General features: G+C 43.0%; 1 protein-coding gene across 5 annotated transcripts; it reads left to right on the top strand.

Annotated features, from left to right (window-relative positions):
- The first annotated feature begins 185 nt into the window (after positions 1–185).
- Positions 186–21,727, top strand: KLHL15 (kelch like family member 15). Of its 5 annotated transcripts, none has more exons than XM_072327009.1 (4): positions 186–553; positions 2,041–2,136; positions 12,249–12,960; positions 20,488–21,727. In XM_072327009.1, the coding sequence occupies exons 3-4, from the start codon at positions 12,256–12,258 to the stop codon at positions 21,595–21,597; spliced, it is 1,815 nt and encodes a 604-aa protein (XP_072183110.1). In that variant the 5' UTR covers positions 186–553; positions 2,041–2,136; positions 12,249–12,255; the 3' UTR covers positions 21,598–21,727. The 5 variants fall into 5 exon arrangements, with proteins under 5 accessions (XP_072183110.1, XP_072183118.1, XP_072183135.1 ...); XM_072327017.1 differs by having other exon boundaries at positions 424–549; XM_072327034.1 differs by lacking the exons at positions 186–553; positions 2,041–2,136 and adding an exon at positions 3,629–3,763.
- Positions 21,728–21,969: the final 242 nt, after the last annotated feature.

Raw genomic sequence — 21,969 nt, forward strand, 5'->3', positions numbered from 1 at the left:
TCGCCGCCCGCCGAGGCACTGCCGGGCTCACAGACGCTACGCGCTGGGCGGCGCGTAGCCGCCCTCGGTCCCGCCGCGAGGCGAGAGCGGCTCAGGCGCGGCGCTGGGCAGCCCCGAGAAGGACCCCGCCGCCCTCGCGCCGGGTGATGCAACCGGACCCGTCAGGAAAGCGAGGCTGTGCGCACGCGCGAGTGCAGCACTGGCGTCCGCGAGCATGCGCACGAGCGGGGGGTAGTGCGCGTGCGCCTCGCGCCCGCTGCCGGGTAACGGTGGAGGGTCGGCGGGGCTAGTTTGTATATGGCTCTCGGTAACGGCGGCCGGGGGGATCGGAGCCTTCGTGTGTGTCTGTGGGACGGGGGCTGTCTCTCAGAATGGCAGGCCGGACGGGCGCGGGGTCACCGTCTGCTGCTGAGTCGGAGTAGCTGCGGTGGGAGGATCAGCATGAGGCCCGGCCTGGTTGGGAGGCGCCCCAACCCAGGAGGCTTTGGCCTGTGCTTGTGGCTGTGAGGACGTCGGCGCTTGTCGATGCGTATCTAACAGCATGGAAACGTAGGTGTGTTGGGGGTGTTTGAGGGATGCGGTGCAGAGAGGAGACGGGGGTGTGAAGTTAAGGCAGTGTGTGCCTGTATGTACTGGAAGTGAGCATCTCTGGCTTGGTGGCCATCAGCTTATTGGCCCTAACGGTGAATGCTGCTCTCCATATGTTAGCCATCTCTGCTGGCCATTGGCAGGCCGTAGTTAGCGTGTCCTCTGTAGGCTAAGTGCTCTCTAAAGCCCAACACAAGCAGCCTGAGCCTTTGATTCCAGACAGCTAGCACCTGTTGCTTTCAGAGTCAGGTGAGCCTTGCATTCCTTGAAAATCAAGTGAAATCCCTGATACACTGATGACAGACAGTTTGGAGACCAAGGTTCAAATTCACAACCCTCCCCTGTGGAAAACTGAACTGATTCCTCCTCTGTGGAAAAGCCTTAGAAGACACTGTTGCCAACAAGATTTCTTTTATGATCAGAGCAACTGCTTTCAATACAAGTAACCAACTGCGTCACTTGCATTCACATTCTTCAGCAGTGTTTTTTGCCCACTAAAGTGTGGAGCTTCACAGATTCTGCCTGACTACTTAGGTGAAAGCAGTAATTCTCAGGCACCCAGCATATGATTGGAACGCGATGGTGGAAATGTGTGCCAAACCAGTACGCCTTGTTTAACAAGTCTTGTCACTTCCCACTTCCACAAATGCCATTTCCATTCTTTCCTGATAGTATTTCCTGATATACCTGTAGCAAATGCATTGCCAGCATTCTTGTTTTGAAGGAAAGGATACAAGAATGTGGTAAGAAACCGTACAGTAACGATGTTGCTAATGACTAAACACATCTTCCTATCAAATAATTTTACACATTGGTCTTGAAAATGAATGTTCATTTCTAATCTTCCATTGGACTATGTGATGTTGTACCATTTTTGTATAAAATATCTTGCTTCTGAGAAAACTGCATATGCTTACGACCAAGATATACAGAGCAAGCATGGAGAATATGATGCAATACTCAAATGTGGTTGCCTCAGCGTGAGGCATGTATGATTGCTGATGAAAATGAGCTGAAAATACTGGATTCTGTAGGTACTTAGCTGCTGTAATTATGCAATAATACAGCACAGTATAGGATTAGAGAAACAGTTGTTACATTTGCAGCAGCCTGTGTAAATGATTTACTCTTTCCCAATAAGTGTCAGTAATCTGAAGAAATACACTATTATTTCTGTTTTAACAATGAAATTGTCTGCTTTACACATTCTGTCTTATTATTTTGCATTACTGTACTGGGTAATGTTTGTAGCGTGAAGAAAAATGCAAGACTAAAGACTGTCTAGGGCCTAAATTTAACAGCGCTGTAGTTTTAATTAGGAGATTGAAGCATTCGGTACAAGTAAATTATCCAATACGGAGGAGTCACTTTTTTTTATGCTCTTAAATGCTGTCACAGCTGATGCATGTTTTTGTTTGTTTATTGTTCTCTCTCTGTTTGTTTTTTTGCTAGGTTTGGATCCATGTCTGTGGCAGTGTGTAGGAGCGACTTGAAGATCATCTTACACCTCAGCTTACCACAAACTGCAAACAGCAAAATGACAGTCAGGTAAAACCAGAACAGCCCTGCCAGTCTTCTTTATCCTTATTGACCTACACAGGTTGAAAGTCTGAAGATTGAAGAGGGATGCGTGATGTTTTGTTGTGTTGGTTCTGTATGTGAGAAATAGGTTTTCTGCTCTAGATTCTTTTTGCCAAATCACAAGATGTCAGTGCTATGTGCTTGGTATGGCAGAAGACAGACCCAGTGAGTAAAGGAGAACATTTTTTATACTCTTTTGCAGGGTCTGCTGTGATAGGAAAAGGGAATAATGGTTTTAAACTAAAATGGGAGATTAGGTTGGGTATAAGGAAAAAAAAGGCTTTTTATAATAGGGGTAAGTGAAGCACTGAAACAGATTGTCCAGCCCAGAGAGGTGGTGGATAGCCCATCCGGGGAGACAGAGAAGGTGAGGCTGAACAGGGCTCTGAGCACCTGATGTAGCTGTAGGTGTCCCTGTTTGTTGCAGGGGAATTGAACCAGATGTCCCTTCCAACTCATTTGAAAGATCATTTGATTCCACGTCTTTCCCTTGGGACTCAGACAGGAACGGTAACTGCTTTGATAACGATTGGTTATATCACCTTGGTTGCACGAGTAACAGGTTTTGAGACAGCTACTGGGGAAACGGGGCAAATTTACTGTGTGAGTTAAGTGCAGGAAGTGGAGTGGTATGAAGCTGGCTGAGCAGAGAGAGGTCAGGTCACCTGTATGAAGGAGTCAGTGAATAGGAGAGGGCTGTTTGTAGTGTGGAGTAAGTAGGTGTGTAGGAGCCATGGGAGGCAGTGGGAATAGCAGTGGGTAGTCTTTTGTGAAGCTGTGCGTGCAACAGCAGGTTCATTGTGTGAAGCGGTGAGAGGTGGGATAGACATTCAGATCGAGGGTGGCAGTCATAGAAGAGTTGTACTGTTTTAGAAATCAAGAATGGGATGGGGGTGGTAACGAGCAACTGCAAATAGACAGCGAAGGGGGTGGGAACGGCAATGATCAGGGAGAGGATGGCGGTGCACAGCCCGTTATTTAAAGCAGTGAGTGACATAGCAGGCAGAGAAAAGTCTGAAGGAAGCAGGGACAACCCAAAGCACCTCGTAGTTTCATACGGTGTCAGGACATCCTGTGATCGAGCACATGAGGAGGCTGTTGGGCTGTTTTACCTCTTACTTTTTATCGGCCAGCGGCAAGCTACAGAAAGCAGGAGAAGCCCGGGCTAAGGCAGAGCCCCGCTCAGAACTGGGAGCCGCTCGTAGTTCCTTGCGCGCAGCCGCGCTGAGCAACCGTAGCCGGCGGCCCCGAGCCGCCTGGCTCTGTGACCTGGTTCCCACAGCGGCTGGCAGGGCTGCCTGTGACAAGGAGGCAGCCGGGGTCAGCCGCAGCGCCCGTCGCTGCCAGGTGCGAGGGGGAGGAGCTGAGCCGGCGGGCCGCTGCCGCTCGGAGCGGCTTTCCGTACGACGTTCATCCTCGCCGCGCTGCTGCCCGAGGGGAGCGGGAGGTGCGGTGCTGGCGCCGAAGGGGGCCGCTGCGAGCGGGAGGGCTAAACGACACGCTCAGCCCTACAGCCGCCCGCGGACGAGCCAAGCAGATGACGCTCCTTAGGACCGCATTCCCGATCCCCAGCGGCGGCTGCTCCCGGTCCCCGGTGAGAGCCTTTCCCCCTGCAGGGGATCTCCCGCGCGGGATCCCCGCGGCCGATGGATAGGGCCCGGCCGGTGCCTGGCCGGCACGGCGACGCCCGGGAGCGCCGCCGGGCGGGGGTGGGCGTGCGGGGCCGGGCCGGGGAAAGGCGGCGCAGCCTCCGCCGCTCCGGGCGCGGCCCCCCGCCGCCGTCCGCCGTCCCGGGCCCGCAGGTGGCGGCGGAAGTGACGGGCGGCGCGGGGCGCCCGCGGCTGGGGAACATGGCGCCAGCGGCCTCTCTGGGCAGCGCCGAAGGTAACGCGGCGGGGGGCGGCCGGGCGGGCGGGACCCCGTGGGCGAGGTCGGGCCCGGCTGGGCCGGGCCGGGAGCTACGGTGCGCAGGCGGCGCGGGCGTGCGCGGTGGGGGGCGGCTCCCCCGACCGCGGACGGTGGGGAGGAGGAAGCCCAGGGTCCCCCCTCTTCCTCCTCCGTCTCCTCCTCCTCCTCCTGTCGGCCGTGCCTCGGCTGCTGCCCCTCTGCTCAGCCCCCCCCTGGCGCGGCCCGGCGCCTCCGGCTTTATGCTCCGTGCGGGGCTCCCTCTCCGCCGGCTCAGAGGGAGGAGCCGCGGTCCCGGCACAGCTGCCGCCGAGAGGTACGTGTAGCCGCCCCCGGGCCTCCCGTTTTCTCCCTTGGTTGGTCCGGCCTCCGCGGGAGAGCCGTGCGGGGCCGGGGGCGCGGAGCGGCCGGTGAGGGCTCTCGGCCGCGGTCCTCCTCGGGGCAGCTCCCGCGCTGCGGGCCGGTGTGGGCGCGTCAGTGGGCGAGCTGAAGTAGGTCAGGCACCGAGTGCCGGCCGCTGGCCGTCGGCAGCGTTCGGAATAGTAGTTTTAGCGGAGAAATAAGAATCCTCAGTAGAAGGAGCGGGCAGCCGCTCAGGGTTGGTGCTGATGTTTTGGTTTTCGTTGGTTAATTCTTAAGTGTTGCTTAAAAACACGAAGGTTGCTTTTTTTTTTTTTTTTTTTTTTGCTTTTCTTTTAGAAGAAGATTAGCATAGCCGTCAAACTGTCCCTCGATACAAAAGCAGCACTGCTGCAATCTGCATGCTCTTGTCTTTGCCGTGTCGTAGGGATGTTCCTCAGATGTAACCCGGCACTTCCACCGCCATTGGCCCAATTCACACTCGGTCCCTTCAGCACACCACCACGTGTCAGCATCCTTGCTGTGTTGTTCCTCCCGACATCCAGCCCATGAGTTTTAATTTCCACCGCAAGTCCTATAAACTTTCCCACTGTCACTCATCTCCTTTCACTTTCCTTAATTACATCCTATGGCTGCTATGGATCTACACGTGCTGATTTGCCTTTCAGCAGGCAGAGCGGGCCAGGTTGCTGCTGGGCTCACCCTGGAGGTACTGGGTCTTTATCATCTATGGAGCTGCCAGCCTGGGGAAGCTTTCTGTCTTTCTGACAAATGAAGTTGGCGTTTGGCAGTGCAGTTTAATGCTGTGCCTTGGACAAAGGGCATCATCTCTTCAGGCATATTTTCTCAGAGGACTACTAAAGGTGACACTAAGTTAGCAATGAGCTTACCGATAGCAATGAAAAAGACATTGAGTTTTAAGGTGTAGTTCAAGTAAACCTAAAAGTAAAAAAGTAAACCTAAACCGTTGACAGCTAGAATTGCTTTTACTAAAATATCACTGCCTGCTCCTTACCATTTATTATTCTTACAGCCCAAACACTCCTGTAAACGAATATAATTAGATTTTTGCACCATAATTTTCTTAATAAGTGTCTTGGCAGTGAGAAAATCAGTGGTTATTAATAATCCTGGCATTTGATGAAGTTATAAGATGCAAATATATGTAACAATGAATGCTGACTCTTGGGGAAGGGTGGTCCTGTCTTTAAGAGCAGCGGCAAATGCCTTATTTTCATCAGTGCCATCATATACCTCTTACGTATTAGCGAAGCAAGTTTTTCTTGCAGATTCTCATTTTTACGGTTGTGTTAAAAATATTTTAGACTAGGTTCTTGGCATCAGTAAATGTAAGTGGACCAAGGTTGGGCTGAGCTTGCTCCATGCAAGGAGCGTGGTTTTATGTACAGGTGGAGCTGCACTGATATTTTAGTCAAATGGTTCAAAGCTATTTTGATGTCTGTCAAGTGCACTTACGTCATCCACTTGATGCACATAATACTAGGAGAAACTAATGTATACCTCGTTACTGTTAATTTGTGAGAGAAACTTAGTGAAGTTAAACTGGTCAAGCAGCTACAGCTGCTCCATGTGTCTGGCAGCCTTTAAAAAAGGTTGTGAGGCATGTACTTTCATCAGAGGCCTTTTGATGATCATCACAGGGCTTGATTTAGGAGCTCATCTGAGGAACGCATTTTGTTCTCTGGTGGCTACTGTTGTGAAATGAGAACTTTCTGCCATAAAATCTGCTGGTATGCATCTAAATGCAGTGTATGTAAAACCTATGCTCCAACGGTGTTTTAAAACAGAATGGTTCTGATTATATATGTTTCTTTGTGCTTGTGACATTTGTATCCTTCTGCACAGAAGGACTAAATCAGGTTACGATGCCAGTTTTTAGGAACAGCAAGTAGCATGAGTTGAAAAGTTATTCCTTATGAGTACATGCAAATAAGAGCAGCAGTACACATGCTGTGGATTAGAGGTGTTTCCATAAGTAGCATAGCATGGTAGCATGGTAGGTGCTCTGTGAAGGCAGCCACAGTGCACTTCCAGTGTGATGCATAACACAGCTGTGCTGAGACAGTCTGTATGTAGTTGTGAGTTTGGTCACAGCTAATTCTGATGTTACTTCTAGTGTAACCACAGTGACCTCGCAGGCAATTGATGCATTGCAGAAGGGCTACAGCTGTTATAAACTGGTGCAGATTGCTTGCGGGTAACAATACCAGTAAAGGTTGTAAGAGGAGCATTTGATGTGTGCCACTAATAGAAATCCTTTCAGGGGGTAATTCTCAGGAGAACCCAAGAGATAGCTTCTAGGGCCATGGCAGTGAGATACTGCTGCTCAGCTCCATACTTGTGGAGCAGCCTGGTGCTTTGGGAACACTCACCTTGGGCTGCGGGAGGTCTGCAGTGTGAAGCTACCAGGTAGTGTCAATGTGTTTAAAGAGAAATTGTTCCCAAAGCTTAGCATATTCATTATCAAGGATTTTACATATGCGGAATCTTGGTTATTATTTACTTATTTGTTTCCTGCATCCGCAGTTATTCCAGGAATGGAAAGTTTTGATAGCCACTGGTTATTGATCTTACTCACTTCTAGGTAATTCCTACCATTGCTGTTAGTGGAGAATTGGGAGGAAAAATGATGGCTTAGCCAAAGTTTAATAGCACAGTGTCAAACCATGTAAATAGAGGTTTAGTCTGTGGGGGTGCGTTATCTGTACAGTGTAAATGTGTCAATATACTAATTTCATATCTAGCTGCATTCAGAGGCCCAGTGGTGAGTTTGAGTAACTGGAAATGTTTTGCTTGTATGTATAGCATTTTCATACGTATGTGTGAAAACTGACTATGGAGACGTGTCCTGTTAGTGCAGGAAAGCGCTACTTTGAACAGTGTTTGGGGCAAAGAATTGAGCTCAAAGCGGCTTATACTGTGTGTGGTGCTACAGAAAGCATATGTACCAGCTATACAATTTGCATTGAAATGCATGCATTGACAGATGAAAGGAATGGGATAGATGGAACAGACCTTGGGTTTTAAGCTCTATTTTAGAACTGCGATACCAAAGCATAACTCTGTATGTCTGGTGAAATATCTTTTAGTCTAATCTGTATATACAGCTTTCTATTCTGTGAAAAATCCTTGCTCAGCTGTGCTCATGGAGATGCCTTCTCAGGATTTCCAGGAGGCAGGTAGAATGAACCAAGGAGTATTTTATCAGCAGGTGGCTAGTTCTGTCTCAGCATCGCAAGTGAGATATTAAGGAACAGCAGAAATCTGCCTTTCGGATGCTGTGCTGGAGCTACTGCTTTACTATAGCAATGTATTTCTGTCCCTAGAAAGTGCATGCAAGCTTGCATACATGTAGATGCTTCTTCGTAGTGCGTTTTATTTTTCTTTTTGCCCCCAGGGAAATTGTGCTTTTGGATAGATTCTCAAGCAGGGCATGAACCACAAACGAGTATTCCCTTACTTCATCCTTAGTAGCTTGCAAGTTGAGCCTCCCTCTCTTCTGCTTGTGCCTCTGAGCCTCAGACACTCTGAGTAAAGAAGGTTCTCCTTGTTTGGCAAGAAAAATAGTCTGGAACAAGGTTTACAGACTTCTGTTACAACTGCAGAATAAAGATGAGAAATCGATGTTCCAAGAAAGAGCTTTTACAGCCTCGGCAGACGCTGTAATGCACCGTGTGCTAAAAGAGGAAGAAATACCAGGAAAAGCGAATAAGGTTAAGAGTGTTTCTCATTGGCTTTTTTTTTCTTCCAGCAGAGAATCTTGCTTCCTGTACTGCATTATACTGATCAGCTCCAGTATGCGCAGGACAATGCAGAATGCCAACTTAGATCCCCCCCCCCCCCCCCCCTTCATTGTTTATAGGTTGGATTTTCTTTTTGTTCCAATTTTCTTACAGACTACCGTAGGCTTCCTTCAAATCAAGTGAGCTATTGTGATTTGCACGGGTGGGAAAAGCTGTAACTCTTGAATTTTGCATTTTTATTGAAAACAGGGGGGAAAAATGTTACGTTATTATCTTCTGGGAAATAAGCTGCAGCATTTGAATAGCGCATAGAATTACATCTAAGATGGAAAGTGTGTGGGAGGAATGAAGATAGCTATGCTTTAGAAAAATGGCTTAATTTGTGAGTATTTTGTTATGCTTTTCTATTATTTAAATGGCCGCACTGCCATTTGCTTTCGACTTAGTGTGCTAGCTTTAGAAATGAGGACTTCTCCCCCTTGGTCATAATATACATTTAACTGTTAAGTCTCCCAGTCTCTGTACTGTTTTAACCCCTTGTTAAAATAAACATACTGCCCAATACATTTCTTTAGTTGTAAAGAGAACTATAACTTCTGATATGATGTATGGTTTAGTACCGGTAAGGGGGAATTTGCTCATTTAATGGAGGGAGGTAAGTATTCTTCCCCACGTTGCTTGTAAGATTCCGAAACTTCTTTAGATGTCTCTTTGGCTCTTCTTAAGTAACCCATTGAAAGCAGCTTGATGTGTGTGATGAAACATATTTTGGTACTGGAAAATGTGGATTTATTGAAAATAATACAGGAAATGCAAAAAGAAGAATTAAATGACTTAAAACTGAACAGTTTTGGAAACGTTCTGAAATAATAATTTCAGAGTGCTGATTACCTGCCTCCGTTGTAGAGTTTTGTGTCTGACATCCTGTTTTAATATATCTTTTTTACCAAGTAATCACCTTCAGGGAGATGTGCGAATTGGAACCTAAGAAGTGTTCTCTCAATGCAGCCTTTATTTAATACATTTTGGTGATTCTTACCACCTTACTCTTTAGATATGTTGAAAATTTGAATGGTAATTGTTCATTTCTGATGGTTTTTGTCTTCTTAATAGAATTTTCCTTAAAAATAAATAAATAACAAATCAGTGCAGTTGCTTTAAGAGCAACATGACAGTATGGTTAAGGTTGCAGTGGACGTGTGGAGGCTATGTGGTCTGAGCCCCTTGCTCTGAGCTGGCTGCCCAAAGCTGTCTGGTGCTGTGTTGTGGATTTCATGACGTAACTCATTTGTTTTCGTGCTTAAAAGAAACTTTTTGGTGCTTTTACCTTCTAAGATTTGTCTCTGCTTGTCTTCACTTGCTGACTTCATATTCCATTGTGGGTAGTCTGAGTGCTCTTTTAAAGCCCCAAGTTTCTTTATTCTTATTTGTAGAGTACAAATAATGTAAGTCTTTTTCAAGACAAGACAAGGGACCCCAGCATGTCTTTTGGAGGTTCTTGGTACTGTTCTTTCTGTACGCAGTGATGTGTTTGAAGAAACCTTGTGATTTGCACCAGATGAGCCGATGTGGTAGGAGATCCTGTTGTTTTCAGATTAACGCATGTTGCTATTTTTTTAATTTTTTGGTCTTTTTAATTTTTATTCCTCTGTTACTCCGTTCAAGTCTAACGTTTGCAGATTCCAGCTGTCCTTATGTCACGTCACCTTGGTTCATCTTGTAGTTGGAGCTGAGGCACACACTTGGTTGTTCTCCTAAGGAAAGTTGTACTGTCTGAGAGCATTAACAGCCAAGTGGCCATTACATTTCGAAAGGAGAAAAGACTGTAGTGTGAGCTCAACGTCAGAGAGCAGGGAGTGGAAGGGGGGTATTGTAGATGTTCTAATGAAAGAAAAAATGCTAATATTACTGCTTGTCTTGTATTTGGTATCATAAATTCGATTGGAAAGCACAAGCTTTATGCTTTCTCATCACTTTGTTGCTTCTTTTGGAGACAGAGAATTCTTTCATTGCCTGCTTTTGTACAAGAATGATCAACAACTAAGAAAAAGGTGTTCGATGGTTATTTTCCTTTCTGGTAGAAATACTCTGTATTCAGGAGCAAGGGACTCAAAATGCATAGTTCTAGAGCAGTTTGAATTGTCTCTCTGTCTTCAGGGACATTGAAGGGAGTATGCTACCATGGATACTGCTAAGAAAGTGATTGGATTGACAGCTTTGTCTCTTGCTACTGCCCTAACCTTGAGGAGTTTGAGTTTTCTTGTCAGGCCTCGGTTTTCATATAGACTCCTGATAATTCTGTTGTCAGCAGGCTTGGACAGTGTATGAGTGGTGAGTGTTCCATGATGTGTGGCTACCAACACCCACTCACCTTCGTAGCTTTGCATGGGCAAGGAAAAATTCCCTTTTTTCTTCCCAGGACGGGTGCAGATTGAAGTGAGGAGTTGATCATCCAATCAAATACACCACAGTTACAATGGCAGCAGTTAGAATGTAGTACTGAGGAAGCAGGGTACAACATAATTGCTTTCTGAAGTTGTGAAACCTTGGCCAACTGGGTGTCCGTACTCTCTTTTTACACTCTGTAGACATGAAAATTAACAGTTTGTTACATGTATTGATCTTAATGTTACTTGGCTTTGTGTGTGGGTTACCAGTACCAGTATGCTGCTGCTTCCAGTTGTTAACAGTGTCAGAGTTATGCAATAAAACACACAAATAGCAGTCTGAATGAATCTTCCAGTGTGATTTGGAGTGGGGTAGAGATAAAAAGTTGTAATGGAGTATTAATGCCAAAAGGGAAGGTGTTACCCTTCCACCATTTTCCTGCTTATGTGTAATGCCCTGCCCTCTGTGTCAGATCTGTCTCCTGCTGCCAAACTCTGTACTTGGTATTCCCCACAGTTTATTTTCTGTCAGATTTATGAGTTGAAGGGTTTTCCAGAACAGTCCAAGGAACACCAAAAATGCACGAAGTAGACAGGAGGAGCTCAGATTCCAGAATGACAGATAAGAGGAGTGGAGTGCACCGTTGCTGTGGGGAATGATGATAAATTGTCGCTTAGTTCAGGCTTCTTACTGGAGCTGCCCTTCAGCTGGACACTGGGAGCAAGGTGTTGAGAAGTTCTTGTATTACTGAGTTGTTTTTGACACAGCTTTTTTTCTCTGAATGTTTGGATTCCTTAACAGGGCACTGGGATGGTTTTGTGTCTTTTCCATGGTTTTCTTTTTCTTTTTTTCTTTCTTTTTTTCTCATTTGCAGTTGACTCTAACTTGCACAGAAGTAGCGCAATTTCTTTATTAATATTCACATGCTTAATAAACACTTAAGCTTCACCAAACTCAGTATGTAGAATATTATTTATTACCATGTAATCCTGTCAGTGCCTCCTATGGCCTTAGTGTTCACCAGTTTGTAAATCTCATTGCATAAATAATTCTCAGCATAAGACACTGTAAAATTGGACTGTATCGTTATGAGAGAAATGAGATGCACACTTGAATAATTCATCTCCGTTCTGTTTCCTCACAATAACTTACGAGTAAACCAGCACACGTTTTAAAATATACTGCATTTTGTGGGGAATTACATTTTGTATGGACCTTCTGGAGTTTGCTTCTGAAGTGAAGGAAGTTCTGCTTCCTTTTTTAAACCTTTGATAATCAAGATGGGGTGTTTTATTACTTTCCTGAGACAACTTTAGAAAGATCGAGGAGGGAAGGGAGAAACCAGTGGCAAAGTTGGCATTGTATGTGCATTATCCTAACCTCTGAGTAGTTTGAAAAGAGGAATCATTTTGGCCTTATTTCGTAGTTATTCACGTTCATTACCTTTTCTTTAAACGGAGAGTATTTTGGGGTGGGAAATAACTAAAGTTTCAGTTGTAAGTCTCAAGTTAATTTTTCAGCTGGAGAGAAAACAAAGATGGGGGAGACTTCTAAGTCTTGTTGAAAGTAACTTCAGTTTGCATTTATCTGGTCGGAAAGAGCTTGTGATATGTTCAATGCTAGAAATAATTTATTTTTATTTTTATTTTATTTCTTCCTCAGGTGATTCATGGCAGGGGACGTGGAAGGGTTTAGCTCCTCCATCCATGACACCAGTGTCTCTGCTGGATTCAGAGCACTGTATGAGGAGGGATTGCTCCTTGATGTCACACTTGTCATTGAAGACCACCAATTTCAGGCTCATAAAGCACTGCTTGCCACCCAGAGTGATTACTTCAGGATTATGTTCACAGCTGACATGCGAGAACGAGATCAGGACAAAATCCATTTGAAAGGTCTGACAGCTACAGGCTTCAGTCATGTCCTCCAATTCATGTATTATGGAACTATTGAACTGAGTATGAACACTGTTCATGAAATCCTTCAGGCTGCCATGTATGTCCAGCTTATAGAGGTGGTAAAATTTTGCTGCTCTTTTCTCTTAGCTAAAATCTGCCTAGAAAACTGTGCTGAAATTATGAGACTTCTGGATGATTTTGGTGTAAACATCGAAGGAGTCAGGGAAAAATTGGACTCTTTCCTGCTAGAGAATTTTGTGCCGCTCATGTCCAGACCTGACTTCCTTTCATATCTGAGCTTTGAAAAGCTCATGTCTTACTTGGATAATGATCATCTGAGCAGGTTTCCAGAGATAGAGCTGTATGAAGCTGTTCAGGCCTGGCTGCGCCATGATAGAAGACGCTGGAGGCATACGGACACCATCATTCAGAACATCAGGTTTTGTTTGATGACACCATCCAGTGTTTTTGAGAAGGTTGGTGCATTTGAAAAGCAGTAGGCAGAATTTGAATTCATCATTTAGCTAGGGCAGCATGTCGTTAAACAGATAAGATTCCCAGTCCTGTCAGGAGGGGCGGTAGACCCGTAGAAAACAAACGTCTAGAAGTAATGCCATCTGATTGTTAGGCAATAGTATGTACAGTGGCTGGAGAACAGGTAGGTTTTAATACATGTGTTTAAGTAACTTCATATGGAAAAGACATCTTAAGACAAGGTCACGTATCAGGTTTTATTCCAGTCATTCTTTGTTTTCTGCAAGTTGTTTCTTGCTTCCCGGAGATTTTGTAGAGCATATATCGTGACAAATGTTACTGATATAATCAAAACATGCTGAATGTAGATCTTGTGTCTTTTAAGTACGTTTTTCTTCTTTACAAATGAAAATTGACATCTGCTGTTAAATCTGCAGTGTTTTTGTTTTTATTGTATCTTCAGTACTTGTGCTATTACACAGCAGTTAGAAATTAGCCCTGATCCTGCAAAGTTACACATCCATTTGATTTTACTCAAGGCATATAATACAATCAGAAGTGTTTGACAGTGTGGAATGTAATGACTTACTTTAAATATCGGAGGAGTCTTTGTAAGAGGTGATAAATTCAACTAATGATTGTATGTGCTAAGAGGTTAAATGAGAACTTGCTTTTTCCACTGTTCTGTTGAAGAATAGACAAAAATGCTGCTCTCTAGTTTGTGAGAAACTTGGGAACATTTGACGTGGGTAGAGAACTACAAAGCTTGTAAGCAGCTTGCACAGGCTACTAACTGTAATACTAACTGTATTCAAGTTAGGAGTTCTTCAGCTTGTGCTGTTATGTTATGTCGTTGTTATTAATCTTGTGTGTTCAGGTGAACTTTTAAATTCTGTATTTTCCACCTCTCGGTGAAGTAATAGGATTTAATGCCCTGTGTATTTTGTTGGGCTTCTTACCATTATTTTCTCATACATTTTTACTTTGGTATCTATACACAGATAAGACTGTATTATAAATTATAAAAGCTATTAATTATTTCAGACTGAGTTATTACATTTTTTTTTTTTTTTAACTTTCTGTGTGCGTGTGGATTCAGTAGACTTAGTACATAACTTATATTGACAACCCTGTATTAGCTTGTGGACATAAAAGAAATCTAATTACCTAGAATTGTTTTAGAACACTAATGTGATGTTTATATCAGGTTAGAAATGATTTTCCAGCTAGCAGGAGCTGGAATCTGCAAGATGCTGTGTAGTGTCTTGCTCTTAATAAAACTTCTACTTCATTGCATAATTTAAGGTCTTCATTAGGAAAACCGATGTCATCAGATATTCTTATAGTCAATCTAATAGGTTAAATTCATGTGAGAGGGTCTATTTCATTTCTTTGAATTTTTGGAATAGAAATTCAAGTATCAAACTGTTTTCAGAGAAATTTCTGCAAGCACAAGTGAAAAATGTGTGTTGTGCTTTTTTAGTGTTCTATTTAGGTATAACTTCGAAGTTGGTTTTGGTGTCACTGATATCTGTTCTGCACACAGTGCTTCTTGCAATTTCTCTTGGCAGCTACAAGCAGCTACGGCATAAGGAGAGATGTCTTTTTCAGCATTCCAGGCTACATGGTCACCTCTAAAAACTTTTTTTCTGTGAATGTCCTATCCATTAATTGCATGAGACAATGAAGTGAAACCAGTCCAGTTTCTAATGTGGGACTGTTCTACACTGAGCAGAGGGGAGTAGAGCTAAACATGTATGTCATTTGGCACTGCAGCTAGGTTGAGGAGCGCTGAGTAACTCAGAATGACCAGTGACAAAGGACATTTGCAGTTGAAGCTAATGTAAAAACATGACCGTGTTTTTAAATTTTCCTTTATTTAATGAAAGAGTATGTTTGTTAACTGTTCTGTCAGTAACTTAAAGGAAACACGCCCATTTATGTAGAAAGGGAAAATACTGGCAACAGTGCTTTTTTGGAGTTCGGAGAACAGATAAGAATTCATCCTTTGCTGAAGCACAGGATAAAATCCTACGTGAATGTACCAAGTACAGTCTGAGGCTGACTTACAGTTGAGCAAACTGAGCATTCATGTTACACTCAGTGACTTGTCATATGTATTCTTATGTAACCTTTCTGATAGGCATTTCTAAGATGCCTGTCATTATACTGGGAGATAAATAACTTACATAACTTAATTTTACATGTCACAGAAAGGACACTTCTTGCATCTTAAGCCATTCTGTTTCTTACAGCATTTTTAAGAGAGATTTACAGTCTAAGAGGGATGGCTTGTCTTTTTCAAAGGGAAGTGATGAATGACTGGGTTAATACTTCAAGACTGGCACGAACCTGGGATGCACAAGGGAAGGTGTAGCCTGTGTGCTTACTCTGAACTGCCCTGGAAGAACTGCCTCTGAGGTAGGAATAGGTACTTCTGTTGATGCTTGGCCCTTAACATAGAGGCGTGAGGAAAATGGAAGGATTTGGGGAAATGGTTAGAAAAGAAAGGAGAGGTTTATGGCTAGGAAGCACATGTTCCACTGCACGTGTTACATTTGTCTTATTCGAAACCTATCCACAGGTCTGTAAGTCTTGAGGAAAGCTGAGTTTCTCTCTCTGTTACTGTACTGTGACCATGTTGTTCCTTTCATTTTTTCATTAATCTCCGTTTAGCTTCTGTGTATAACTCAGATGACAGTGTTGTTTCAAAACCTTGTGTCCTTAAAGCTGGGATTTTTTTCTAATACTTTTTGTTTAGGATTTGTTACAATTAGTTCATACTGATTTCTAAATTCCCAGTTCAAATCAGAGGTGTATTAACCACTGGGAGTATCAGCCTGTACTTCAGAGGTAGGATGGAATGCATATTAATTAGTCCATCTTTGAGTATGTGCTTTCCTGTGCTCAGCAGATCATCATTTTTGAAAGATGCCATAATTTTATGTCACTTTGATTTTGTCTTTAGAGATATTCAGCGCTTGTTTATCAGTGTTTTTCTCACCTCCATGTCTAGTGAATCATGTTGAATATTTTTTACAACTTCATATGCTGAAGTTGAGAACAAGAAGTGCCTAGTGGTTAAGGTTACAGGTTCCTACTTCTCTTAAACGGGCTCTGCACTTGGTATTTTTCTGTCTGTGGGTTATCGCTGACTTGGGTAGACTTGCTAGCAGTGTTTATCTTTTGCTGAGCACCTTGATTATGGTGTACAGATTGCTGGTTCTGTTCTGACTTGAGAGTTCTTTGCGGTTACATTCCAGCTTGACTGTGACAATTTCTCTTGTTGTTCCCTTTTATAAACTGGTGAAACACTGATTTTTAAGGTATTGTCCCTGCTGCAGAGAGGCTACATTGTTTTATCTTTTTGTAGCTATGCTGGCAAACAGAATAGCCTTCGAAGTCCTGTGCAGGTACTGACTGGTTTTCACATGTAAATAAAGATCCAGACTAGGAAAAAAAGTTAAATACAGCAACTTGTCTGTTGTATCATGTATACAGGTTTGTGGTTGCAGGTTAGCTTTGGTTGCTAACCAAAGAGACGTGTTTTAGAGACGTGTTTGACTTTTTTTGTTTCACTTCAAAATTCTGTCAGCATGTCAAAAGTTCAGTAATGTTTTTTGACAGGCGTATAATTACGTTTCGAATATGGCCAGAGATAAGTAGATATGAAAACAGTATGAACCGTAGGAAGGTTGATGAATCTTTAGATTTCAGTCAGCATAATCCCTACTCAAATTTCAATTTGTTTTATTTATCTGCAAGGAGGAGGAAGAATTCGCCCTCTAGAAACCTGATACAAGTACCTTTGTTCATTGAGAAGACATAGTATAATTTCTGTATTCCCAGTGTTAACTTTGTGTTACTTCACTTACACATCCAGAATTACCCATTTTAGAAACTCATGACTGAGTGAAATATTATGACCTTTGAAATAGTTGTATGCCTTTGTGGCTGGGAATGACAGAATCTTATTATGATCTACACAGATTTTAGGAGGAAATTTTTTACTTAGGAGGGATTTCTTTACTTAGAGGTTGGTGAGGTGCTGGCACAGCTGCTCTGAGAAGCTGTGGTGCCCCATCCCTGGAGGCGCTCAAGGCCGGGTTGGATGGGCCCTGGGCAGCCTGAACTGGTGAGGGGCAGCCCTGCCCATGCCTTGGGTTGGGGCAGTGTGGCCTTTGAGGTCCCCTTCCAACCAGAGCCATTCTGTGGTTGTTGATGTTTTTATTAGTTCTACAGAAGGAACCAGGCTCATTTGTACACCAGACAATAACATGTTAAGATTTAGTTACCGAGTTTACAGATAATAGACGCTTGATGGGGGCATTACAAAAGTGTCTTTCTGGATGGTTTTCCCTAAAAAACCAGATGACAGAAATTAAAGTATAGCAATAGTTATATGTGGTTGCTGGAAAAAAAGTAAACTGTACTGAAGACAAACATTGTTACATAAAATTTGCATTTCGTTACCTTTCTTCTGCTTAGTAATTTGCTTATTTGTTAAAAGGGAAAAATAAGAGTAATATAGGGCACCTCTAATGCTGTGCAGAGATCACTTTTCAGATAGAAACTATGGTGTATGGGCTCGTATTTTGACTTCTTCTGTTGTTAAAGTATAGATAGAAAAACTCTTAAAACTATTTAAGCTGGTGGGGCAAGAAAAGTGTGTGGCAGTTCTGCAGGGAAAAAAAGAATAAGATCAGTGGCTACTTTATTTTGGGAAGGTGATGTTTTACTGATTCAAAATGAAGTTAGAGGAAAATGCATTCCAGCTCCAATGTACTGTGGCTGGGTGGATGGCAACAGTTTTGTTGAAGCTTTGATGTTTTTGGTATTGGCTACCTGAGGGATAAGCGTAGGTTGATGTTTTTAGTTACTTTCATCATCTTTCTACAGAAAGGCACATTTCATTATATTCATGCTGTTCCCTGCCTGTCTGATGTAATGAGATATTTCACCTCTGGTTCTCTGGGCAACTGTTACATTGATGCCATGTCCTGTCAGACCCTGTTAGGAAGATTTTGTTGAGAAAACTGAAGGGAAATATTGGGAAGAATGCGGAAAAAAAAAAAAGAATCACAAACGAAACTTTTATCAATGGGAAAGAGAACAGAAAGTCTCTCTTTATACTCTGTGAATGCTGTAAAGCTTTTGTATTTTTCTAATCAATTCAGAGCTGATGATGTGCTCTTAACAATGCACTTTTTTTTCACCTCAAGATTCATCGCAGTCAGTCCATCTGTCGCATTTTTTTTTTAACAAACTTATGAGCATGCTCGTTGATTTCATATGCCGCTAATTGGGTACATGAGCCTTTTAGAGTTTCTTCATTTGAACTTAACAGAAAAAGTATGGGTATATTAGCACTTAGATATTTCTTGGCCAACTACTTCTTGCTTACAGGGAATGGCAGAAGCATACTTTTGAATGCTGAGCGTTTTCCTTCAGTCTATATTGGGTGTCAGACATCAGTTCCCACAAAAGGCTTGCTTTTGTGTTTTTAATTTACTAAAACATGCCAAACTTACTGTTGTGTTTTTATAATGGCTAAATTTTAATGCTTGCTTTGCTTTTTGCGTATACACACAAGAAATTAAAACTATTATAAAATTACTCAGAAGTGTAGGTGTATGGAAAGTTCTCCTTACTGTGGGCTGAACAGGACTTTAACATAGTTCTGAAAGATCTCACACAGAAAACATGTGAATATAAAAGTGGGCAGACTGTCCTACAGTTGCCTAGTGTTTAATATCAAGCAAACGTGAGCAGTCCCTACTTTCTCATGTAGGCATATACTAGCATTCATTTTAGACCATCATTTGAGCCTCAGGAGAAGTATGGTTCCCATATAGCAGAGGCTGTGCTGGTAAGAGCATTTTTTTCCCAACAGCAAAGACTGGGAAGCCTCCAACTATGTTTTCTTGCAGATGTATGGGGCAAACAGTATTTGTCGCCCTGTTTTTCTTTTCTCAGTATTCTGAGAACTCAGAATATTCTCATCTGTTCAGGTTTGCAGTTAATTTCTCCACATACTAAAGTGTGAGAGAGCTGTTTATACTTGGTAGATGCATTTGCTTCTTGTTGCCTTACTGGTTTAAGGCAAGAGATTGAGGCTTTGCTTTGATATTAGTGCCCTTACCAAGTTATGTAGTACCCTACTAAGAGATTGTCTCACTGGTCTTGAGAAGCTGTCTGAAATTGCTTTTCACATACATGATAACTATTAACACCATTGCTACACGTAGGCTGTGGTACAGGCTTTTGTCCCTTGGGAAAGGGAATGCAAAGAGGTGGGGGAACAGATACAGAAATATAGTATCTTCTCACGTTTTCTGCTGGTTGTTTTGAAATTTTGGAGCTGTGTGACATTTTTTAAAGCTCCTTGTTTTGGAGGTGGTAGGAATTGTATACAAAGCTTTTGAAGGCTGTCCAGTTTTATGTGAAAGATACTGAAAGCTGGGATCAAATCTGATAGAGAATTTGTGCATTTGGCAATATTTAGCTTTTTGTTTGTTTGTTTTTTAATTTGTTTTAGTGGTATAAGTCAGAATGCTGTGTGAGACAAGGCTGTCTGTACAGGAAGAGTGAAGCATCTTTGAAGAGAGTTACGTGGTAATCCAAGTCCTGTTTGGTGCTAGATAAATAAAAATGTTCAGATCAGAACGTTCAAATCAGAGGATGTATTTTGGAATCATTGCAGGACCAGTTGGAGGAGCTCAAATTAGCTTAGGTAGTAGGTAGAGTCTCCTTAAGAAAATCTGAGCAGGCTTTTCAAATTGAAGACTGATAGTGAGGTGTACTTGGCAGTAGTACAAAGGTTGTAAGGCTCACTTGGCAAGTAGGAGTTCAAACTTACCTACACAATTTAACAACAAAATGTGCAAGCAAAGGAATGGTGATTGATATGTTTTCTTCTTGTATTAAAGGTATGTGTTAGCTTGAGGAGACGTACAAAGATTCAGCCTTGTAGAGTGAAGAATGTGATCACATATTCTGAAGGAAGGGATTCTGAACCTTCCCTTTCCATCACAATTAAATAGTCCTGTGAGCAGAGCGTAGTGTTTGGGAATACCTACTTGGTCTCTGTTGTGAGAATTCATTAGAAGCTAGTCGAGAGTAGACTTAGGTAAATGCAGAATGGGTGTGCGGAATATCTTTAAAAACCAGGAAAATAGTACACTTTTAAGTTAGACGTTTCATTGATTAAGCAGAAGATGTACAGAGGCTTTCTTGGGAAGAAGGAATAATGATTTCTGGACTTGGGTGTTTCACATGTGCATAATCCCTGCTTAAATTTTGTGTGTGAGTATTCCAGTGGCAACTTTAGCCACTGTGCTTTTAATCATTAAATTGCCTTGTAGATTTTGAATGACTGTACGTTATCTTAAGCTTCCATACATGAATGCAATAGTTGTTGAGAATACCCGAGTTAAACTAAAACAAATTTTTAATTACACGTAGCCATTTAGGTTTTCTGGATTGTTTCTCTTGGTCAGAATTTTAATATCTTTTAAATGTATTCATAGGTAAAAACATCAGAGTTTTACCGATACTCCCGGCAGCTGCGACATGAGGTTGACCAAGCCATGAATTACTTTCATAGCGTTCACCAGCAGCCTTTGATGGAAATGAAATCCAACAAAATTCGTTCTGCCAAACCCCAGACTGCCGTGTTTAGAGGAATGATAGGACACAGTATGGTAAACAGTAAAATTCTTCTCTTGCACAAACCAAGGGTATGGTGGGAACTAGAGGGTCCTCAAGTACCTTTACGACCAGACTGCCTTGCCATTGTGAATAACTTTGTGTTCCTGTTAGGTGGGGAAGAACTGGGGCCAGACGGTGAGTTTCATGCTTCATCCAAAGTGTTTAGATATGACCCAAGACAGAACACTTGGTTACGAATGGCGGACATGTCTGTCCCGCGTTCTGAGTTTGCTGTTGGAGTTATTGGGAGGTATGTTTATGCAGTGGCTGGGAGAACCAGGGATGAAACCTTTTATTCAACTGAACGGTATGATATTACTGAAGATAAGTGGGAATTTGTAGATCCCTATCCAGTCAATAAATACGGACATGAAGGAACTGTCCTGGGTAACAAGTTGTATATCACCGGTGGAATTACATCATCTTCAACTTCTAAGCAAGTGTGTGTATTTGATCCCAGTAAAGAAGGGACAGTGGAGCAGCGAACAAGGAGAACTCAAGTGGTCACTAACTGTTGGGAGAACAAATGCAAAATGAATTATGCAAGATGCTTTCACAAAATGATTTCTTATAATGGTAAGCTTTATGTCTTTGGTGGTGTCTGTGTGATCCTCAGGGCCTCCTTTGAATCTCAAGGATGTCCATCTACAGAGGTTTATGACCCCGATACTGATCAGTGGACTATATTGGCTTCTATGCCGATTGGTAGGAGTGGTCACGGTGTAGCTGTTCTGGACAAACAGATAATGGTTCTTGGAGGCCTCTGTTACAATGGTCATTACAGTGACTCAATTCTCACCTTTGATCCAGAGGAAAACAAGTGGAAAGAGGATGAATACCCAAGGATGCCCTGTAAACTGGATGGCTTACAGGTCTGCAGCTTGCACTTCCCTGAATATGTTTTGGAACACGTTAGACGTTGCAGCTGAAACAGAACAAACACTCTCTGTGAAATATGAGAAGCTGAATCTTATTTGTCAGAAAAAAAGTAATAGATCATTCCGAAAGTAATGCCTCCCATTTATTTCCATGGAAACTACAACATTTACAAGGAGCACAGTAACATTACTTGATTGAGCAAATTCTTGGCTGCAAAACACTATTTTTCACCATAGTTACCAATGTGGGCAATGCATTCTCGACAGTAATGAACAAGAGCCTGCCTGCTGTGCTTAGGAAAATCTGCTCCAGCGGAGGTGACCCACTGTTTTACAGCAGCTTTGATGGCATAGTTCATAGGAAAGTGTTGTCCATGCAGTCTGTCTTTCATTGGCTTGAACGCATGGAAGTTGGAAGGCCCC

Source organism: Excalfactoria chinensis, chromosome 1, assembly GCF_039878825.1.
Source record: "Excalfactoria chinensis isolate bCotChi1 chromosome 1, bCotChi1.hap2, whole genome shotgun sequence".
In the NCBI taxonomy this organism is placed as follows: Eukaryota; Metazoa; Chordata; class Aves; order Galliformes; family Phasianidae; genus Excalfactoria; species Excalfactoria chinensis.

Bases quoted from the DNA above. Each gene is read 5' to 3' on its own strand.
- KLHL15 (XM_072327009.1), top strand. From the start codon at position 12,256: ATGGCAGGGGACGTGGAAGGGTTTAGCTCCTCCATCCATGACACCAGT. The intron at 12,961-20,487 runs GTTGGTGCATTT...ATGTATTCATAG, and splicing joins CATCCAGTGTTTTTGAGAAG to GTAAAAACATCAGAGTTTTA.